Raw genomic sequence first — 16533 nt, forward strand, 5'->3', positions numbered from 1 at the left:
ACTAAACTGTCTGTCTGTTCCCTCAGGATGAGAGTACTAAACTGTCTGTCTGTTCCCTCCTCAGGATGAGAGCACTAAACTGTCTGTCTGTTCCCTCCTCAGGATGAGAGTACTAAACTGTCTGTCGTTTCCCTCAGGATGAGAGTACTAAACTGTCTGTCTGTTCCCTCAGGATGAGAGTACTAAACTGTCTGTCTGTTCCCTCAGGATGAGAGTACTAAACTGTCTGTCTGTTCCCTCAGGATGAGAGTATTAAACTGTCTGTCTGTTCCCTCAGGATGAGAGTACTAAACTGTCTGTCTGTTCCCTCCTCAGGATGAGAGTACTAAACTGTCTGTCTGTTATCTCCTCAGGATGAGAGTACTAAACTGTCTGTCTGTTCCCACCTCAGGATGAGAGTACTAAACTGTCTGTCTGTTATCTCCTCAGGATGAGAGTACTAAACTGTCTGTCTGTTCCCACCTCAGGATGAGAGTACTAAACTGTCTGTCTGTTCCCTCCTCAGGATGAGAGCACTAAACTGTCTGTCTGTTCCCTCAGGATGAGAGTACTAAACTGTCTGTCTGTTCCCTCAGGATGAGAGTACTAAACTGTCTGTCTGTTCCCTCCTCAGGATGAGAGTACTAAACTGTCTGTCTGTTCCCTCCTCAGGATGAGAGTACTAAACTGTCTGTCTGTTCCCTCCTCAGGATGAGAGTACTAAACTGTCTGTCTGTTCCCTCCTCAGGATGAGAGTACTAAACTGTCTGTCTGTTATCTCCTCAGGATGAGAGTACTAAACTGTCTGTCTGTTCCCTCCTCAGGATGAGAGCACTAAACTGTCTGTCTGTTCCCTCAGGATGAGAGTACTAAACTGTCTGTCTGTTATCTCCTCAGGATGAGAGCACTAAACTGTCTGTCTGTTCCCTACTCAGGATGAGAGCACTAAACTGTCTGTCTGTTCCCTCAGGATGAGAGTACTAAACTGTCTGTCTGTTCCCTCCTCAGGATGAGAGTACTAGACTGTCTGTCTGTTCCCTCCTCAGGATGAGAGTACTAAACTGTCTGTCTGTTCCCTCCTCAGGATGAGAGTACTAAACTGTCTGTCTGTTCCCTCCTCAGGATGAGAGCACTAAACTGTCTGTCTGTTCCCTCCTCAGGATGAGAGTACTAAACTGTCTGTCTGTTCCCTCAGGATGAGAGTACTAAACTGTCTGTCTGTTCCCTCAGGATGAGAGTACTAAACTGTCTGTCTGTTCCCTCAGGATGAGAGTACTAAACTGTCTGTCTGTTCCCTCAGGATGAGAGTACTAAACTGTCTGTCTGTTCCCTCAGGATGAGAGTACTAAACTGTCTGTCTGTTCCCTCCTCAGGATGAGAGTAATAAACTGTCTGTCTGTTATCTCCTCAGGATGAGAGTACTAAACTGTCTGTCTGTTCCCACCTCAGGATGAGAGTACTAAACTGTCTGTCTGTTATCTCCTCAGGATGAGAGTACTAAACTGTCTGTCTGTTCCCACCTCAGGATGAGAGTACTAAACTGTCTGTCTGTTCCCTCCTCAGGATGAGAGCACTAAACTGTCTGTCTGTTCCCTCAGGATGAGAGTACTAAACTGTCTGTCTGTTCCCTCAGGATGAGAGTACTAAACTGTCTGTCTGTTCCCTCCTCAGGATGAGAGTACTAAACTGTCTGTCTGTTCCCTCCTCAGGATGAGAGTACTAAACTGTCTGTCTGTTCCCTCCTCAGGATGAGAGTACTAAACTGTCTGTCTGTTCCCTCCTCAGGATGAGAGTACTAAACTGTCTGTCTGTTCCCTCCTCAGGATGAGAGTACTAAACTGTCTGTCTGTTATCTCCTCAGGATGAGAGTACTAAACTGTCTGTCTGTTCCCTCCTCAGGATGAGAGCACTAAACTGTCTGTCTGTTCCCTCAGGATGAGAGTACTAAACTGTCTGTCTTATCTCCTCAGGATGAGAGTACTAAACTGTCTGTCTGTTCCCTCAGAATGAGAGTACTAAACTGTCTGTCTGTTATCTCCTCAGGATGAGAGAACTAAACTGTCTGTCTGTTCCCTCCTCAGGATGAGAGTACTAAACTGTCTGTCTGTTCCCTCCTCAGGATGAGAGTACTAAACTGTCTGTCTGTTCCCTCAGGATGAGAGTACTAAACTGTCTGTTTGTTCCCTCCTCAGGATGAGAGTACTAAACTGTCTGTCTGTTCCCTCAGGATGAGAGTACTAAACTGTCTGTCTGTTATCTCCTCAGGATGAGAGAACTAAACTGTCTGTCTGTTCCCTCAGGATGAGAGAACTAAACTGTCTGTCTGTTATCTCCTCAGGATGAGAGTACTAAACTGTCTGTCTGTTATCTCCTCAGGATGAGAGAACTAAACTGTCTGTCTGTTCCCTCAGGATGAGAGTACTAAACTGTCTGTCTGTTCCCTCAGGATGAGAGTACTAAACTGTCTGTCTGTTATCTCCTCAGGATGAGAGAACTAAACTGTCTGTCTGTTCCCTCCTCAGGATGAGAGCACTAAACTGTCTGTCTGTTCCCTCCTCAGGAGAGTGACTACTTCACCCCCCAGGGAGAGTTTAGGGTGGACAAAGAGGGGTCTCCCATCCTGCTCAACTGTCTGATGTATAAGATGTCGTACTACCGCTTTGGAGAGATGCAGGTCAGAGATGTTCAACCCCCTCCCCCCTCACGTAATATCACTTCCTCTGTATGTGTGAACTTACAGACCACCCCTAACTGGGCCTGTAACTTGGACTGTGACCTAATGCATCCATGTACTGTCACTTCACAGGGATGTCAAGCCCTGACACTTGTCCTCTAGTTTACTTCACAGGGATATCAAGCCCTGACACTTGTCCTCTAGTTTACTTCACAGGGATGTCAAGCCCTGACACAGCTCCTCTAGTTTACTTCACAGGGATGTCAAGCCCTACACTTGTCCTCTAGTTTACTTCACAGGGATGTCAAGCCCTGACACTTGTCCTCTAGTTTACTTCACTGGGATGTCAAGCCCTGACACAGCTCCTCTAGTTTACTTCACTGGGATGTCAAGCCCTGACACAGCTCCTCTAGTTTACTTCACTGGGATGTCAAGCCCTACACTTGTCCTCTAGTTTACTTCACAGGGATGTCAAGCCCTGACACTTGTCCTCTAGTTTACTTCACAGGGATGTCAGGCCCTGACACTTGTCCTCTAGTTTACTTCACAGGGATGTCAGGCCCTGACACGTGTCCTCTAGTTTACTTCACAGGGATGTCAGGCCCTGACACTTGTCCTCTAGTTTACTTCACAGGGATGTCAGGCCCTGACACTTGTCCTCTAGTTTACTTCACAGGGATGTCAAGCCCTGACGCTTGTCCTCTAGTTAACTTCACAGGGATGTCAGGCCCTGACACTTGTCCTCTAGTTTACTTCACAGGGATGTCAAGCCCTGACACTTGTCCTCTAGTTTACTTCACAGGGATGTCAAGCCCTGACACTTGTCCTCTAGTTTACTTCACAGGGATGTCAAGCCCTGACGCAGCTCCTCTAGTTTACGTCACAGGGATGTCAAGCCCTGACACTTGTCCTCTAGTTTACTTCATAGGGATGTCAAGCCCCGACACAACTCTTCTAGTTTACTTCACAGGGAGGTCAAGCCCTGACACAGCTCCTCTAGTTTACTTCACAGGGATGTCAAGCCCTGACACTTGTCCTCTAGTTTACTTCACAGGGATGTCAAGCCCTGACACAGCTCCTCTAGTTTACTTCACAGGGATGTCAAGCCCTGGCACAACTCCTCTAGTTTACTTCACAGGGATGTCAAGCCCTGACACAACTCCTCTAGTTTACTTCACAGGGATGTCAAGCCCCCGTCTCAGCTCCACTAGTTAACTTCACAGGGATGTCAAGCCCCGTCACAGCTCCTCTAGTTTACTTCACAGGGATGTCAAGCCCCGTCACAGCTCCTCTAGTTTACTTCACAGGGATGTCAAGCCCTGACACAGCTCCTCTAGTTTACTTCACAGGGATGTCAAGCCCCGTCACAGCTCCTCTAGTTTACTTCACAGGGATGTCAAGCCCTGACACAGCTCCTCTAGTTTACTTCACATTGATGTCAAGCCCTGACACAGCTCCTCTAGTTTACTTCACAGGGATGTCAAGCCCCGTCACAGCTCCTCTAGTTTACTTCACAGGGATGTCAAGCCCTGACACAGCTCCTCTAGTTTACTTCACAGGGATGTCAAGCCCCGTCACAGCTCCTCTAGTTTACTTCACATTGATGTCAAGCCCTGACACAGCTCCTCTAGTTTACTTCACAGGGATGTCAAGCCCCGTCACAGCTCCACTAGTTAACTTCACAGGGATGTCAAGCCCCGTCACAGCTCCTCTAGTTTACTGTCAAACACTTACACCACCTGACCGTCTCTCCTCCCCCCAGTTGGACTTCCGGACGCCGCCGGGTTTCGACCGGACGCGTAACGCTGAGATCGGTAACAAGGACATCAAGCTGAAACACCTGGAGGAGGCGTTCACCTCAGAACACTGGCTGGTCCGGATCTACAAGGTGAAGAAGGAGGAGAACAGGGACCCCCTGGAGCACAGCCCCCGCAGCAGCAGTAGCAGCAGACAGAAGTACACCTCTAAAAAGGTACATGAATAGAATCATCCATGCTTCTCTCTTCTCAATTGGAGAGCGCTAGTGAATGATTCTGCTGTCCCTGTACAGAATCTATTACCCCCCTCCCTTCATCCTTGTCCCTGTCCAGAATCTATTACCCCCCCTCCCTTCATCCTTGTCCCTGTCCAGAATCTATTACCCCCCCTCCCTTCATCCTTGTCCCTGTCCAGAATCTATTACCCCCCTCCCTTCATCCCTGTCCAGAATCAATTACCCCCTCCCTTCATCCCTGTCCAGAATCAATTACCCCCTCCCTTCATCCCTGTCCAGAATCAACTACCCCCCCCCCATTCATCCTTGTCCCTGTCCAGAATCAACTACCCCTACCTCTTCCTCCTTGCACCCTAGATCATGTTTATCCATCTAAAAGAATGTGACATTAATAATAAATTAGGCTAAAATTCTATCTAACCAATCAGAGTGCTAAATACCTAGGGTTGACCTATCAGAGTGTTAAATGTTTAGGGTTGACCTATCAGAGTGTTAAATGTTTAGGGTTGACCTATCAGAGTGCTAAATGTCTAGGGTTAACCTATCAGAGTGTTACATGTCTAGGGTAAACCTATCAGAGTGCTAAATGTCTAGGGTTAACCTATCAGAGTGCTAAATGTCTAGGGGTAACCTATCAGAGTGCTACATGTCTAGGGGTAACCTATCAGAGTGCTAAATGTCTAGGGTTAACCTATCAGAGTGCTACATGTCTAGGGTTAACCTATCAGAGTGTTACATGTCTAGGGGTAACCTATCAGAGTGCTACATGTCTAGGGGTAACCTATCAGAGTGCTAAATGTCTAGGGTTAACCTATCAGAGTGCTACATGTCTAGGGTTAACCTATCAGAGTGCTACATGTCTAGGGTTAACCTATCAGAGTGTTACATGTCTAGGGTTAACCTATCAGAGTGCTACATGTCTAGGGTTAACCTATCAGAGTGCTACATGTCTAGGGTTAACCTATCAGAGTGTTACATGTCTAGGGTTAGAGGGCTATAGGTTTTCTGATCTACTGTCTCATCTAAATGTTATTATGATTTCATTTCTTCAGACGGCGAAGAGGAAGCGTGGTCATGTGAAGAACAAACTTGCCCTCAAGAAAGGCAAGAAACTGAACAACAAAAAATCAGTTTAACCATAAAAAAACGACCACAAAGGCACCACAAGAGAGAGAGAGAGAGCGGGGGAGAGAGAGCGGGGGAGAGAGAGCGGGGGAGAGAGAGCGGGGGAGGGAGAGCGGGGGAGAGAGAGCGGGAGAGAGAGAGAGAGAGAGAGCGGGAGAGGAGAGAGAGAGAGAGAGCGGGGGGGGGGGGGGGGGGGGAGGAGAGAGAGAGAGAGAGAGAGAGAGAGAGAGAGAGAGAGAGAGAGAGAGAGAGAGAGAGAGAGAGAGAGAGAGAGAGAGAGAGAGAGAGAGAGAGAGAGAGAGAGAGAGGTGTACAAATCATTCAAAACGCAAACAAGCAAGTAATCCAATCAAGAAGAAGAATAACGAACACCAACCAACCAACGGTCTGGAGAGACCTGTTACCTGGACGACCAGGTCTATGATGATCATCGTGGTTACTGGAGGTTGATAACCCTTCTGTTGACCTCTGTTGGGGGTGTCGTCTACTTCCGATGACCTCCCTCTGTCGGTTCGCTTTTAACCTGAAGAACTGAACTTTGACCTATTGACCTTTCGACGACCTTAGATTATTATTTTTTTTGTACTTGAATATTGTTGTGAGGAGAGGAGAGGAGAGGAGAGGAGAGGAGAGGAGAGGAGAGGAGAGGAGAGGAGAGGAGAGGAGAGGAGAGGAGGAGCCATTGTAAAGTTACACCACTCAAGGCCAGGGCATGACAGGCAGACAGACAGAGGATACATTTCAAATGGTGCCCTATTCCCTATGGGTCCTGTTCAAAAGTAGTGCCCTATATAGGGAATAGGGAGCCCAAAGTAGTGCCCTATTTAGGGAATAGGGAGCCATTTGAGTCACACAGAATAATTTTTATGGGGGGAAAACAAACAAACAAAACAACGACACTAATATAAAAAAATCCTTAAATCTAAACTGACTTGGAATCAGTCAGTGGCACCAAAGACATTCTGTACTATTTCAGGGTGTGAACTAAACGAGTTACCTTTATAAACACACATGAAAGAGGAGTTTAGAGAGGAGTTTTGATGTAATGTGGAGTCAGAGATGGTTTAGTTCCTGGTAGCATGGCTCAGTTATTGTTTGGTACCTACCACCCGTCTGTCTCCGTTGATTTGGGCTCAGTTATTGTTTGGTACCTACCACCCGTCTGTCTCCGTTGATTTGGGCTCAGTTATTGTTTGGTACCTACCACCCGTCTGTCTCAGTTGATTTGGTCTCATGTTCGACCTGGTGTCGATCTATCACACTATGGCCATGTCAAATAAACACCTTTTTTTTTTTTATCCCACTAAATTTCCTGTAACAATCAATCAAATGTATTTATAAAGCCCTTCTTACATCAGCTGATATCTCAAAGTGCTGTACAGAAACCCAGCCTAAAACCCCCAAACAGCAAGCAATGCAGGTGTAGAAGCACGGTGGCTAGGGAAAGACTCGCTAGAAAAGACCAGAACCTAGGAAGAAACCTAGAGAGGAACCAGGCTATGAGGCTAACAATACATGGTGTAGTTCTTGGAGAACAGAAATACAACAAGGACTTGATGATACGTTCGATGTAGTTTGTTCTTTTTTAAAATTTCCTTATGAGATTGTCTGGGCTTAGATGCTCTTAGTCCGGCTGAAACATCTGTTCTACCCGGTGTTTGAACAAGCTGCACTGAAACAGACTGAAACGCTAAGATTGTCCATTTGTCCCGATGCACTTCAGCCACAACGGTACGTCTCCTCGTGTCCGATAGCCACCCTGCTGTTCTTTAAAGGTAACAAGTAAATACGTGGTTCTCTTCAGGAGTTAAAACCTCTATGGTTTAACTACACTCATGTCCAATCTAATCCCTTAAAGTGTACCCCCCCCTTGCAATCACTTGGTCTTTATTTGTCATGATGACGGGTCCGTTTTGGACCAGAATATAATGGTTCTGGTTCTCGCCCTGCTTTTGTTTCTGTTCAGGGTACAACGTTACGTTCAGTCTGTAAAAAGAGAGGACTGTAAATTGGCCTTAACAGTTTACCATGAGAAACCCATAGCAACGTGTCAAGACTCTGTCACAAAGGGCGCTTCTCTGTTCCCTATGTAGTGCGCACTACCTTTTGACCAGAATTGTATGGGCCCTGGTCAAAAGTAGGGTACTAAATAGGGAATAGGGTGCTATTTTTGGATGCGGCCTCTCTCTAAGGTATTTATTACGTTAACGATGGAGGCTAATGGAGAAAAAGTAGCATCCTATTAGGAATGAAATGCAGAAACGGTACACTTTGTTTTCTTAATATACAGTTTATTCCATCAATTGTAATGACATGGATGCTGGTGGGGTGTGAGAATGAAAGATACCTTTTTTTAAATTAAAGAGGTTGCATTAAATTGTCTCTGTGTGTCGTTTTGTCAAAACTCTTCCTCTCGATTCCAACACAGCTTTTGTAAATGTACTTGTGTGTGTGTCTGTTAGGATCCACTAGATGGCAGCACTCACCGTCAGTTAACTGTAAAGATATTTCACAACACGTCTGTGTGAGATTCAGTACTAGAATCAGTTATATTCTCGAGACCTGAGAAGAGCTACTTTCATTTGTGTTTTCTACCGACCCTCCTCAACATCCTCTCCTCAAACCCAGTCGTCCGAAACTCAAAACGTCAAATCATTCTCTGGTTCACTATTGTTTCACTTAACTGAGACAGTAGTGAACGAGAGAGAGAGAGATAGTATTCACAGTGGTTTCCGGGCTAAATCCCCATCCCCACACCACAGACAGCCTGATAACAACAGGACAACAACAGATTGTGAGGAGATATTTATTCATCATATACATGGTAAGCCCCGCCCCCTGGCTGTCCCCATGTCTTAGACGACTTTCTAAGTCAAGTGTTGCATAGGTTCTACACAGGTGATTCTACATCCCAAATGGCACCCTATTCCCTACATAGTGCACTACTTTAGACCAAAGCTGGCACCCTATTCCCTACATAGTGCACTACTTTAGACCAGGGCTGGCACCCTATTCCCTACATAGTGCACTACTTTAGACCAGGACTGGCACCCTATTCCCTACATAGTGCACTACTTTAGACCAAGGCTGGCACCCTATTCCCTATATAGTGCACTACTTTAGACCAGGGCTGGCACCCTATTCCCTACATAGTGCACTACTTTAGACCAGGGCTGGCACCCTATTCCCTACATAGTGCACTACTTTAGACCAGGGCTGGCACCCTATTCCCTACGTAGTGCACTACTTTAGACCAGGGCTGGCACCCTATTCCCTACATAGTGCACTACTTTAGACCAGGGCTGGCACCCTATTCCCTACATAGTGCACTACTTTAGACCAGGGCTGGCACCCTATTCCCTACATAGTGCACTACTTTAGACCAGGGCTGGCACCCTATTCCCTACATAGTGCACTACTTTAGACCAGGGCTGGCACCCTATTCCCTACATAGTGCACTACTTTAGACCAGGGCTGGCACCCTATTCCCTACATAGTGCACTACTTTAGACCAGGGCTGGCACCCTATTCCCTACATAGTGCACTACTTTAGACCAGGGCTGGCACCCTATTCCCTACATAGTGCACTACTTTAGACCAGGGCTGGCACCCTATTCCCTACATAGTGCACTACTTTAGACCAGGGCTGGCACCCTATTCCCTACATAGTGCACTACTTTAGACCAGGGCTGGCACCCTATTCCCTACATAGTGCACTACTTTAGACCAGGGCTGGCACCCTATTCCCTACATAGTGCACTACTTTAGACCAGGGCTGGCACCTTATTCCCTACATAGTGCACTACTTTAGACCAGGGCTGGCACCCTATTCCCTACATAGTGCACTACTTTAGACCAGGGCTGGCACCTTATTCCCTACATAGTGCACTACTTTAGACCAGGGCTGGCACCCTATTCCCTACATAGTGCACTACTTTAGACCAGGGCTGGCACCCTATTCCCTACATAGTGCACTACTTTAGACCAGGGCTGGCACCCTATTCCCTACATAGTGCACTACTTTAGACCAGGACTGGCACCCTATTCCCTACATAGTGCACTACTTTAGACCAGGACTGGCACCCTATTCCCTACATAGTGCACTACTTTAGACCAGGGCTGGCACCCTATTCCCTACATAGTGCACTACTTTAGACCAGAGCTGGCACCCTATTCCCTACATAGTGCACTACTTTAGACCAGAGCTGGCACCCTATTCCCTACATAGTGCACTACTTTAGACCAGGGCTGGCACCCTATTCCCTACATAGTGCACTACTTTAGACCAGGGCTGGCACCCTATTCCCTACATAGTGCACTACTTTAGACCAGGGCTGGCACCCTATTCCCTACGTAGTGCACTACTTTAGACCAGGGCTGGCACCCTATTCCCTACATAGTGCACTACTTTAGACCAGAGCTGGCACCCTATTCCCTGCATAGTGCACTACTTTAGACCAGAGCTGGCACCCTATTCCCTACATAGTGCACTACTTTAGACCAGGGCTGGCACCCTATTCCCTACATAGTGCACTACTTTAGACCAGAGCTGGCACCCTATTCCCTACATAGTGCACTACTTTAGACCAGAGCTGGCACCCTATTCCCTACATAGTGCACTACTTTAGACCAGGGCTGGCACCCTATTCCCTACATAGTGCACTACTTTAGACCAGAGCCCTGTGGGGAATAGGGAGCCATTTGGGACTCACACAAAGAGTGTTTTGGTCAAAGCTCAGTGGCTGATCACGTACGCTGCAGTGTTACACTTCATACTCAAAAAGTGACTGATCTCATACTGACAGGACAGAGGAGGTAAGACCTGTTCACACCACTCAGCCAAACTGGACTGGACTGGTTCCACAGAGGAGGTAAGAGCTGTTCACACCACTCAGCCAAACTGGACTGGTTCCACAGAGGAGTTCTGTTCACACCACTCAGCCAAACTGGACTGGACTGGTTCCACAGAGGAGTTCTGTTCACACCACTCAGCCAAACTGAACTGGTTCCACAGAGGAGTTCTGTTCACACCACTCAGCCAAACTGGACTGGACTGGTTCCACAGAGGAGTTCTGTTCACACCACTCAGCCAAACTGGACTGGACTGGTTCCACAGAGGAGTTCTGTTCACACCACTCAGCCAAACTGGACTGGTTCCACAGAGGAGTTCTGTTCACACCACTCAGCCAAACTGGACTGGACTGGTTCCACAGAGGAGTTCTGTTCACACCACTCAGCCAAACTGGACTGGACTGGTTCCACAGAGGAGGTAAGAGCTGTTCACACCACTCAGCCAAACTGGACTGGTTCCACAGAGGAGTTCTGTTCACACCACTCAGCCAAACTGGACTGGACTGGTTCCACAGAGGAGGTAAGAGCTGTTCACACCACTCAGCCAAACTGGACTGAACTGGTTCCACAGAGGAGTTCTGTTCACACCACTCAGCCAAACTGGACTGGACTGGTTCCACAGAGGAGTTCTGTTCACACCACTCAGCCAAACTGGACTGGACTGGTTCCACAGAGGAGTTAAGAGCTGTTCCCACCACTCAGCCAAACTGGACTGGACTGGTTCCACAGAGGAGTTCTGTTCACACCACTCAGCCAAACTGGACTGGTTCCACAGAGGAGTTCTGTTCACACCACTCAGCCAAACTGGACTGGTTCCACAGAGGAGTTCTGTTCACACCACTCAGACAAACTGGACTGGACTGGTTCCACAGAGGAGTTCTGTTCACACCACTCAGACAAACTGGACTGGACTGGTTCCACAGAGGAGGTAAGAGCTGTTCACACCACTCAGCCAAACTGGACTGGACTGGTTCCACAGAGGAGGTAAGACCTGTTCACACCACTCAGCCAAACTGGACTGGACTGGTTCCACAGAGGAGTTCTGTTCACACCACTCAGCCAAACTGGACTGGACTGGTTCCACAGAGGAGTTCTGTTCACACCACTCAGCCAAACTGGACTGGCCTGGTTCCACATCTCCCATAGTTGCTGGAAAGAACCATGTGAAAGGAAACTGAGTCAGCAGGGTGGTTCTGTTTGGCACGATCGTGTGAAAAGGTTCATAGATTCTCCACATAACCATATTCCTGATAAAATGACCTCTGTGGCTCTGACCGCCATGCTCCTGTCTACATAGGGTACATGCTAAGTGGAATCCTTGGGACGTCCGACTCTGACGTCACCTCATTGAAGTTCAAATGTAAAACAGTTCAAGAAAAATCACCACCCAAAACCCATCTTTTGGTATTTGTTTCATTAGTCCATTGTGTCAACAATGGTCCCAAAATGTTTTATTTGTCAGCAGAGTTTTCAAGAGACAGAAATCATCCCTGTATGATGAATTTTGCATCCCATGTTGCTGCTTAAATGGGTAGGTTCATCCCAAGGATCCCAGTTAGCATCTACAGTCTACAAAGTGTACGACGGTGTTTCTCAGTCAGTGTAAATGAGGCAGGACAAAATGCCTCTCCTTCATTTCATTCACAGTCATCTCCAATTATATGATCACAAAACAAACAAAACAAAAAACTGCATGAGGATTCTGTTGAAGGAGAATTTAGGAATTATATTCAGACTTGAGTTAACTAACCAATGAACGTTGTGAGTTCTACCGACACATCGGAGACAGATTGTTTAGTAGAGGGGACCAGCTGTCGTGATGGACGAGTCTCTCCCGGTGTTGTGAGGTGAAGACGTGTCGTTAGACGTGCTACGATACATGTTGTAATTAAGACAAAACATGTCAGGGAAGGGACCAGTATTGGAGCAGCTCTCCTTCTGTTTGTCATGTAAGATCTACCCCCCCCCTCCTCCGCCCCCAGCCTCATTACTACAGAGAAAGAGATGACTGGAGACAAGACAGACTATGTGGCTAGATTGATTTAATACGGGCCGTTGGAGATCCACAATATAGCACGATTGAAATGTAAAGATCATTTCATATTGAGCTGACGTACGCAGCGTTTACCGTGAATGCAGGGTCCTCTAACGCAGGAAACATTGCCTTTAAATTTTAAAATTGGTGTTATAGCGCAGATTCCCGGATTGAATCTAGGCCTCGGATCCCAGAATCTTGAAACCAGGAGAATAAATATCAGACTAAAGGATGAAATAAATCAAGGATCAATAGATCTACTACCAGGCTCCAACAGAGAGATGAGACTTCATGTTAAACAGACAGACATCTTGTGTGTTTGACCCAAAGGCCACCCAACCCCGACACCGGCTGCATTAAACAGACAGACATCTTGTGTGTTTGACCCAAAGGCCACCCAACCCGACACCGTCTGCATTCACACAGGCAGACATCTTGTGTGTTTGACCCAAAGGTCACCCAACCCCGACACCGTCTGCATTCACACAGGCAGACATCTTGTGTGTTTGACCCAAAGGTCACCCAACCCGACACCGTCTGCATTCACACAGGCAGACATCTTGTGTGTTTGACCCAAAGGTCACCCAACCCGACACCGTCTGCATTCACACAGGCAGACATCTTGTGTGTTTGACCCAAAGGCCACCCAACCCGACACCGTCTGCATTCACACAGGCAGACATCTTGTGTGTTTGACCCAAAGGCCACCCAACCCCGACACCGTCTGCATTCACACAGGCAGACATCTTGTGTGTTTGACCCAAAGGTCACCCAACCCGACACCGTCTGCATTCACACAGGCAGACATCTTGTGTGTTTGACCCAAAGGTCACCCAACCCGACACCGTCTGCATTCACACAGGCAGACATCTTGTGTGTTTGACCCAAAGGCCACCCAACCCCGACACCGGCTGCATTCACACAGGCAGACATCTTGTGTGTTTGACCCAAAGGCCACCCAACCCCGACACCGGCTGCATTAAACAGACAGACATCTTGTGTGTTTGACCCAAAGGCCACCCAACCCGACACCGGCTGCATTCACACAGGCAGACATCTTGTGTGTTTGACCCAAAGGTCACCCAACCCGACACCGTCTGCATTCACACAGGCAGACATCTTGTGTGTTTGACCCAAAGGCCACCCAACCCGACACCGGCTGCATTAAACAGACAGACATCTTGTGTGTTTGACCCAAAGGCCACCCAACCCGACACCGGCTGCATTAAACAGACAGACATCTTGTGTGTTTGACCCAAAGGCCACCCAACCCCGACACCGTCTGCATTCACACAGGCAGACATCTTGTGTGTTTGACCCAAAGGTCACCCAACCCGACACCGTCTGCATTCACACAGGCAGACATCTTGTGTGTTTGACCCAAAGGTCACCCAACCCGACACCGTCTGCATTCACACAGGCAGACATCTTGTGTGTTTGACCCAAAGGTCACCCAACCCGACACCGTCTGCATTCACACAGGCAGACATCTTGTGTGTTTGACCCAAAGGCCACCCAACCCCGACACCGGCTGCATTAAACAGATAGACATCTTGTGTGTTTGACCCAAAGGCCACCCAACCCCGACACCGTCTGCATTCACACAGGCAGACATCTTGTGTGTTTGACCCAAAGGCCACCCAACCCCGACACCGGCTGCATTAAACAGACAGACATCTTGTGTGTTTGACCCAAAGGCCACCCAACCCCGACACCGGCTGCATTCACACAGGCAGACATCTTGTGTGTTTGACCCAAAGGCCACCCAACCCCGACACCGGCTGCATTAAACAGACAGACATCTTGTGTGTTTGACCCAAAGGCCACCCAACCCGACACCGGCTGCATTCACACAGGCAGACATCTTGTGTGTTTGACCCAAAGGCCACCCAACCCCGACACCGGCTGCATTAAACAGACAGACATCTTGTGTGTTTGACCCAAAGGCCACCCAACCCGACACCGGCTGCATTCACACAGACAGACCAATTCAGAGATTTTTTCCACTAATTGTTTTTTTCTTAAATAATCCTGGATACGGTTAGATTTATACCTCCTGGATACGGTTAGATGTGGACCTCCTGGATACGGTTAGATTTATACCTCCTGGATACGGTTAGATGTGTACCTCCTGGATACGGTTAGATTTATACCTCCTGGATACGGTTAGATTTATACCTCCTGGATACGGTTAGATGTGTACCTCCTGGATACGGTTAGATTTATACCTCCTGGATACGGTTAGATCTGTACCCCCTGGATACGGTTAGATGTGTACCTCCTGGATACGGTTAGATTTATACCTCCTGGATACGGTTGGATTTGCAACTGTAGGATACGGTTGGATTTGTACTTCCTGGTTATGGTTGGACACGGTAATGACCTGACAATGGTTTGTTTTAGATAAACCACTGTGCTGCACGCAAGACCAATATGACGCCACAAGCCTGTGTCCCAAATGGCACCCTATTCCCTATGTAATGCACTGCTTTAGACCAGGGCCCTATTCCCTATGTAATGCACTGCTTTAGACCAGGGCCCTATTCCCTATGTAATGCACTGCTTTAGACCAGGGCCCTATTCCCTATGTAATGCACTGCTTTAGACCAGGGCCCTATTCCCTATGTAATGCACTGCTTTAGACCAGGGCCCTATTCCCTATGTAATGCACTGCTTTAGACCAGGGCCCTATTCCCTATGTAATGCACTGCTTTAGACCAGGGCCCTATTCCCTATGTAATGCACTGCTTTAGACCAGGGCCCTATTCCCTATGTAATGCACTGCTTTAGACCAGGGCCCTATTCCCTATGTAATGCACTGCTTTAGACCAGGGCCCTATTCCTATGTAATGCACTGCTTTAGACCAGGGCCCTATTCCCTATGTAATGCACTGCTTTAGACCAGGGCCCTATTCCCTATGTAATGCACTGCTTTAGACCAGGGCCCTATTCCCTATGTAATGCACTGCTTTAGACCAGGGCCCTATTCCCTATGTAATGCACTGCTTTAGACCAGGGCCCTATTCCCTATGTAATGCACTGCTTTAGACCAGGGCCCATTAGGCCTGGTCCAAAGTAGGGGTACTATGTGGGGAATATTTGGGATGCAGCCAAGCCACATTCAGTACACTGTACTACTGTGGTGAAGGCTGTATAGTGTAGTATAGTGGAGGTAGTCTACCTTTCTCCCTGACCTTCACTTTCTCTTCAAGGTTAGACCATATATTAGACCATATAAAAATCTCTTCAAGGTTAGGCCATATAAAGATCTCTTCAAGGTCCGGCCATATAAAGATCTCTTCAAGGTCCGGCCATATAAAGATCTCTTCAAGGTTAGACCATAAATTAGACCCAATAAAGTTCTCTCCAAGGTCCGGCCATATAAAGATCTCTTCAAGGTCCGGCCATATAAAGATCTCTCCAAGGTCCGGCCATATAAAGATCTCTTCAAGGTCCGGCCATATAAAGATCTCTTCAAGGTCCGGCCATATAAAGATCTCTTCAAGGTCCGGCCATATAAAGATCTCTTCAAGGTCCGGCCATATAAAGATCTCTTCAAGGTCCGGCCATATAAAGATCTCTCCAAGGTCCGGCCATAGAAAGATCTCTTCAAGGTTCGGCCATATAAAGATCTCTTCAAGGTCCGGCCATATAATGATCTCTTCAAGGTCCGGCCATATAATGATCTCTTCAAGGTCCGGCCATATAATGATCTCTTCAAGGTCCGGCCATATAAAGATCTCTTCAAGGTCCGGCCATTTAATGATGTCTTCAAGGTCCGGCCATATAAAGATCTCTTCAAGGTCCGGCCATATAAAGATCTCTTCAAGGTCCGGCCATATAAAGATCTCTCCAAGGTCCGGCCATATAAAGATC

At 47.6% G+C, this 16533-nt stretch overlaps 2 protein-coding genes across 2 annotated transcripts; one reads left to right on the forward strand and one right to left on the reverse strand.

The window, feature by feature from the left end:
* Positions 1–2515: 2515 nt before the first annotated feature.
* On the forward strand, positions 2516–5860 carry LOC120040809 (dolichyl-diphosphooligosaccharide--protein glycosyltransferase subunit STT3B-like; the record flags this gene model as incomplete). The annotated part of the gene is made up of 3 exons (XM_038985820.1): positions 2516–2653; positions 4416–4625; positions 5699–5860. Coding segments are annotated over 3 exons (432 nt in total), but the record flags the coding sequence as incomplete, so codon positions are not given.
* A 4521-nt stretch (positions 5861–10381) lies between these two features.
* LOC120040810 lies at positions 10382–15200 on the reverse strand. The gene is made up of 4 exons (XM_038985822.1): positions 11675–15200; positions 11182–11414; positions 10803–11125; positions 10382–10756 (listed from the first exon to the last, which is right to left on the reverse strand). Exons 1-4 carry the CDS (start codon positions 11757–11759, stop codon positions 10663–10665), a joined length of 735 nt encoding a protein of 244 aa, XP_038841750.1. The 5' UTR covers positions 11760–15200; the 3' UTR covers positions 10382–10662.
* Between the last annotated feature and the right edge of the window lie 1333 nt (positions 15201–16533).

The sequence above is a fragment of the Salvelinus namaycush genome, unplaced genomic scaffold (assembly GCF_016432855.1).
Source record: "Salvelinus namaycush isolate Seneca unplaced genomic scaffold, SaNama_1.0 Scaffold3800, whole genome shotgun sequence".
Classification (NCBI taxonomy): domain Eukaryota; kingdom Metazoa; phylum Chordata; class Actinopteri; order Salmoniformes; family Salmonidae; genus Salvelinus; species Salvelinus namaycush.

Excerpts from the sequence above, each read along its gene's own strand:
- LOC120040810 (XM_038985822.1), bottom strand. The coding sequence starts at position 11,759 with ATGTGGAACCAGGCCAGTCCAGTTTGGCTGAGTGGTGTGAACAGAACT. Across the intron at positions 11,415-11,674 it reads CAGTCCAGTTTGGCTGAGTG|GTGTGAACAGAACTCCTCTG; the intron begins GTGTGAACAGAA and ends TTTGGCTGAGTG. Across the intron at positions 10,757-10,802 it reads CAGTCCAGTTTGGCTGAGTG|GTGTGAACAGAACTCCTCTG; the intron begins GTGTGAACAGAA and ends TTTGGCTGAGTG.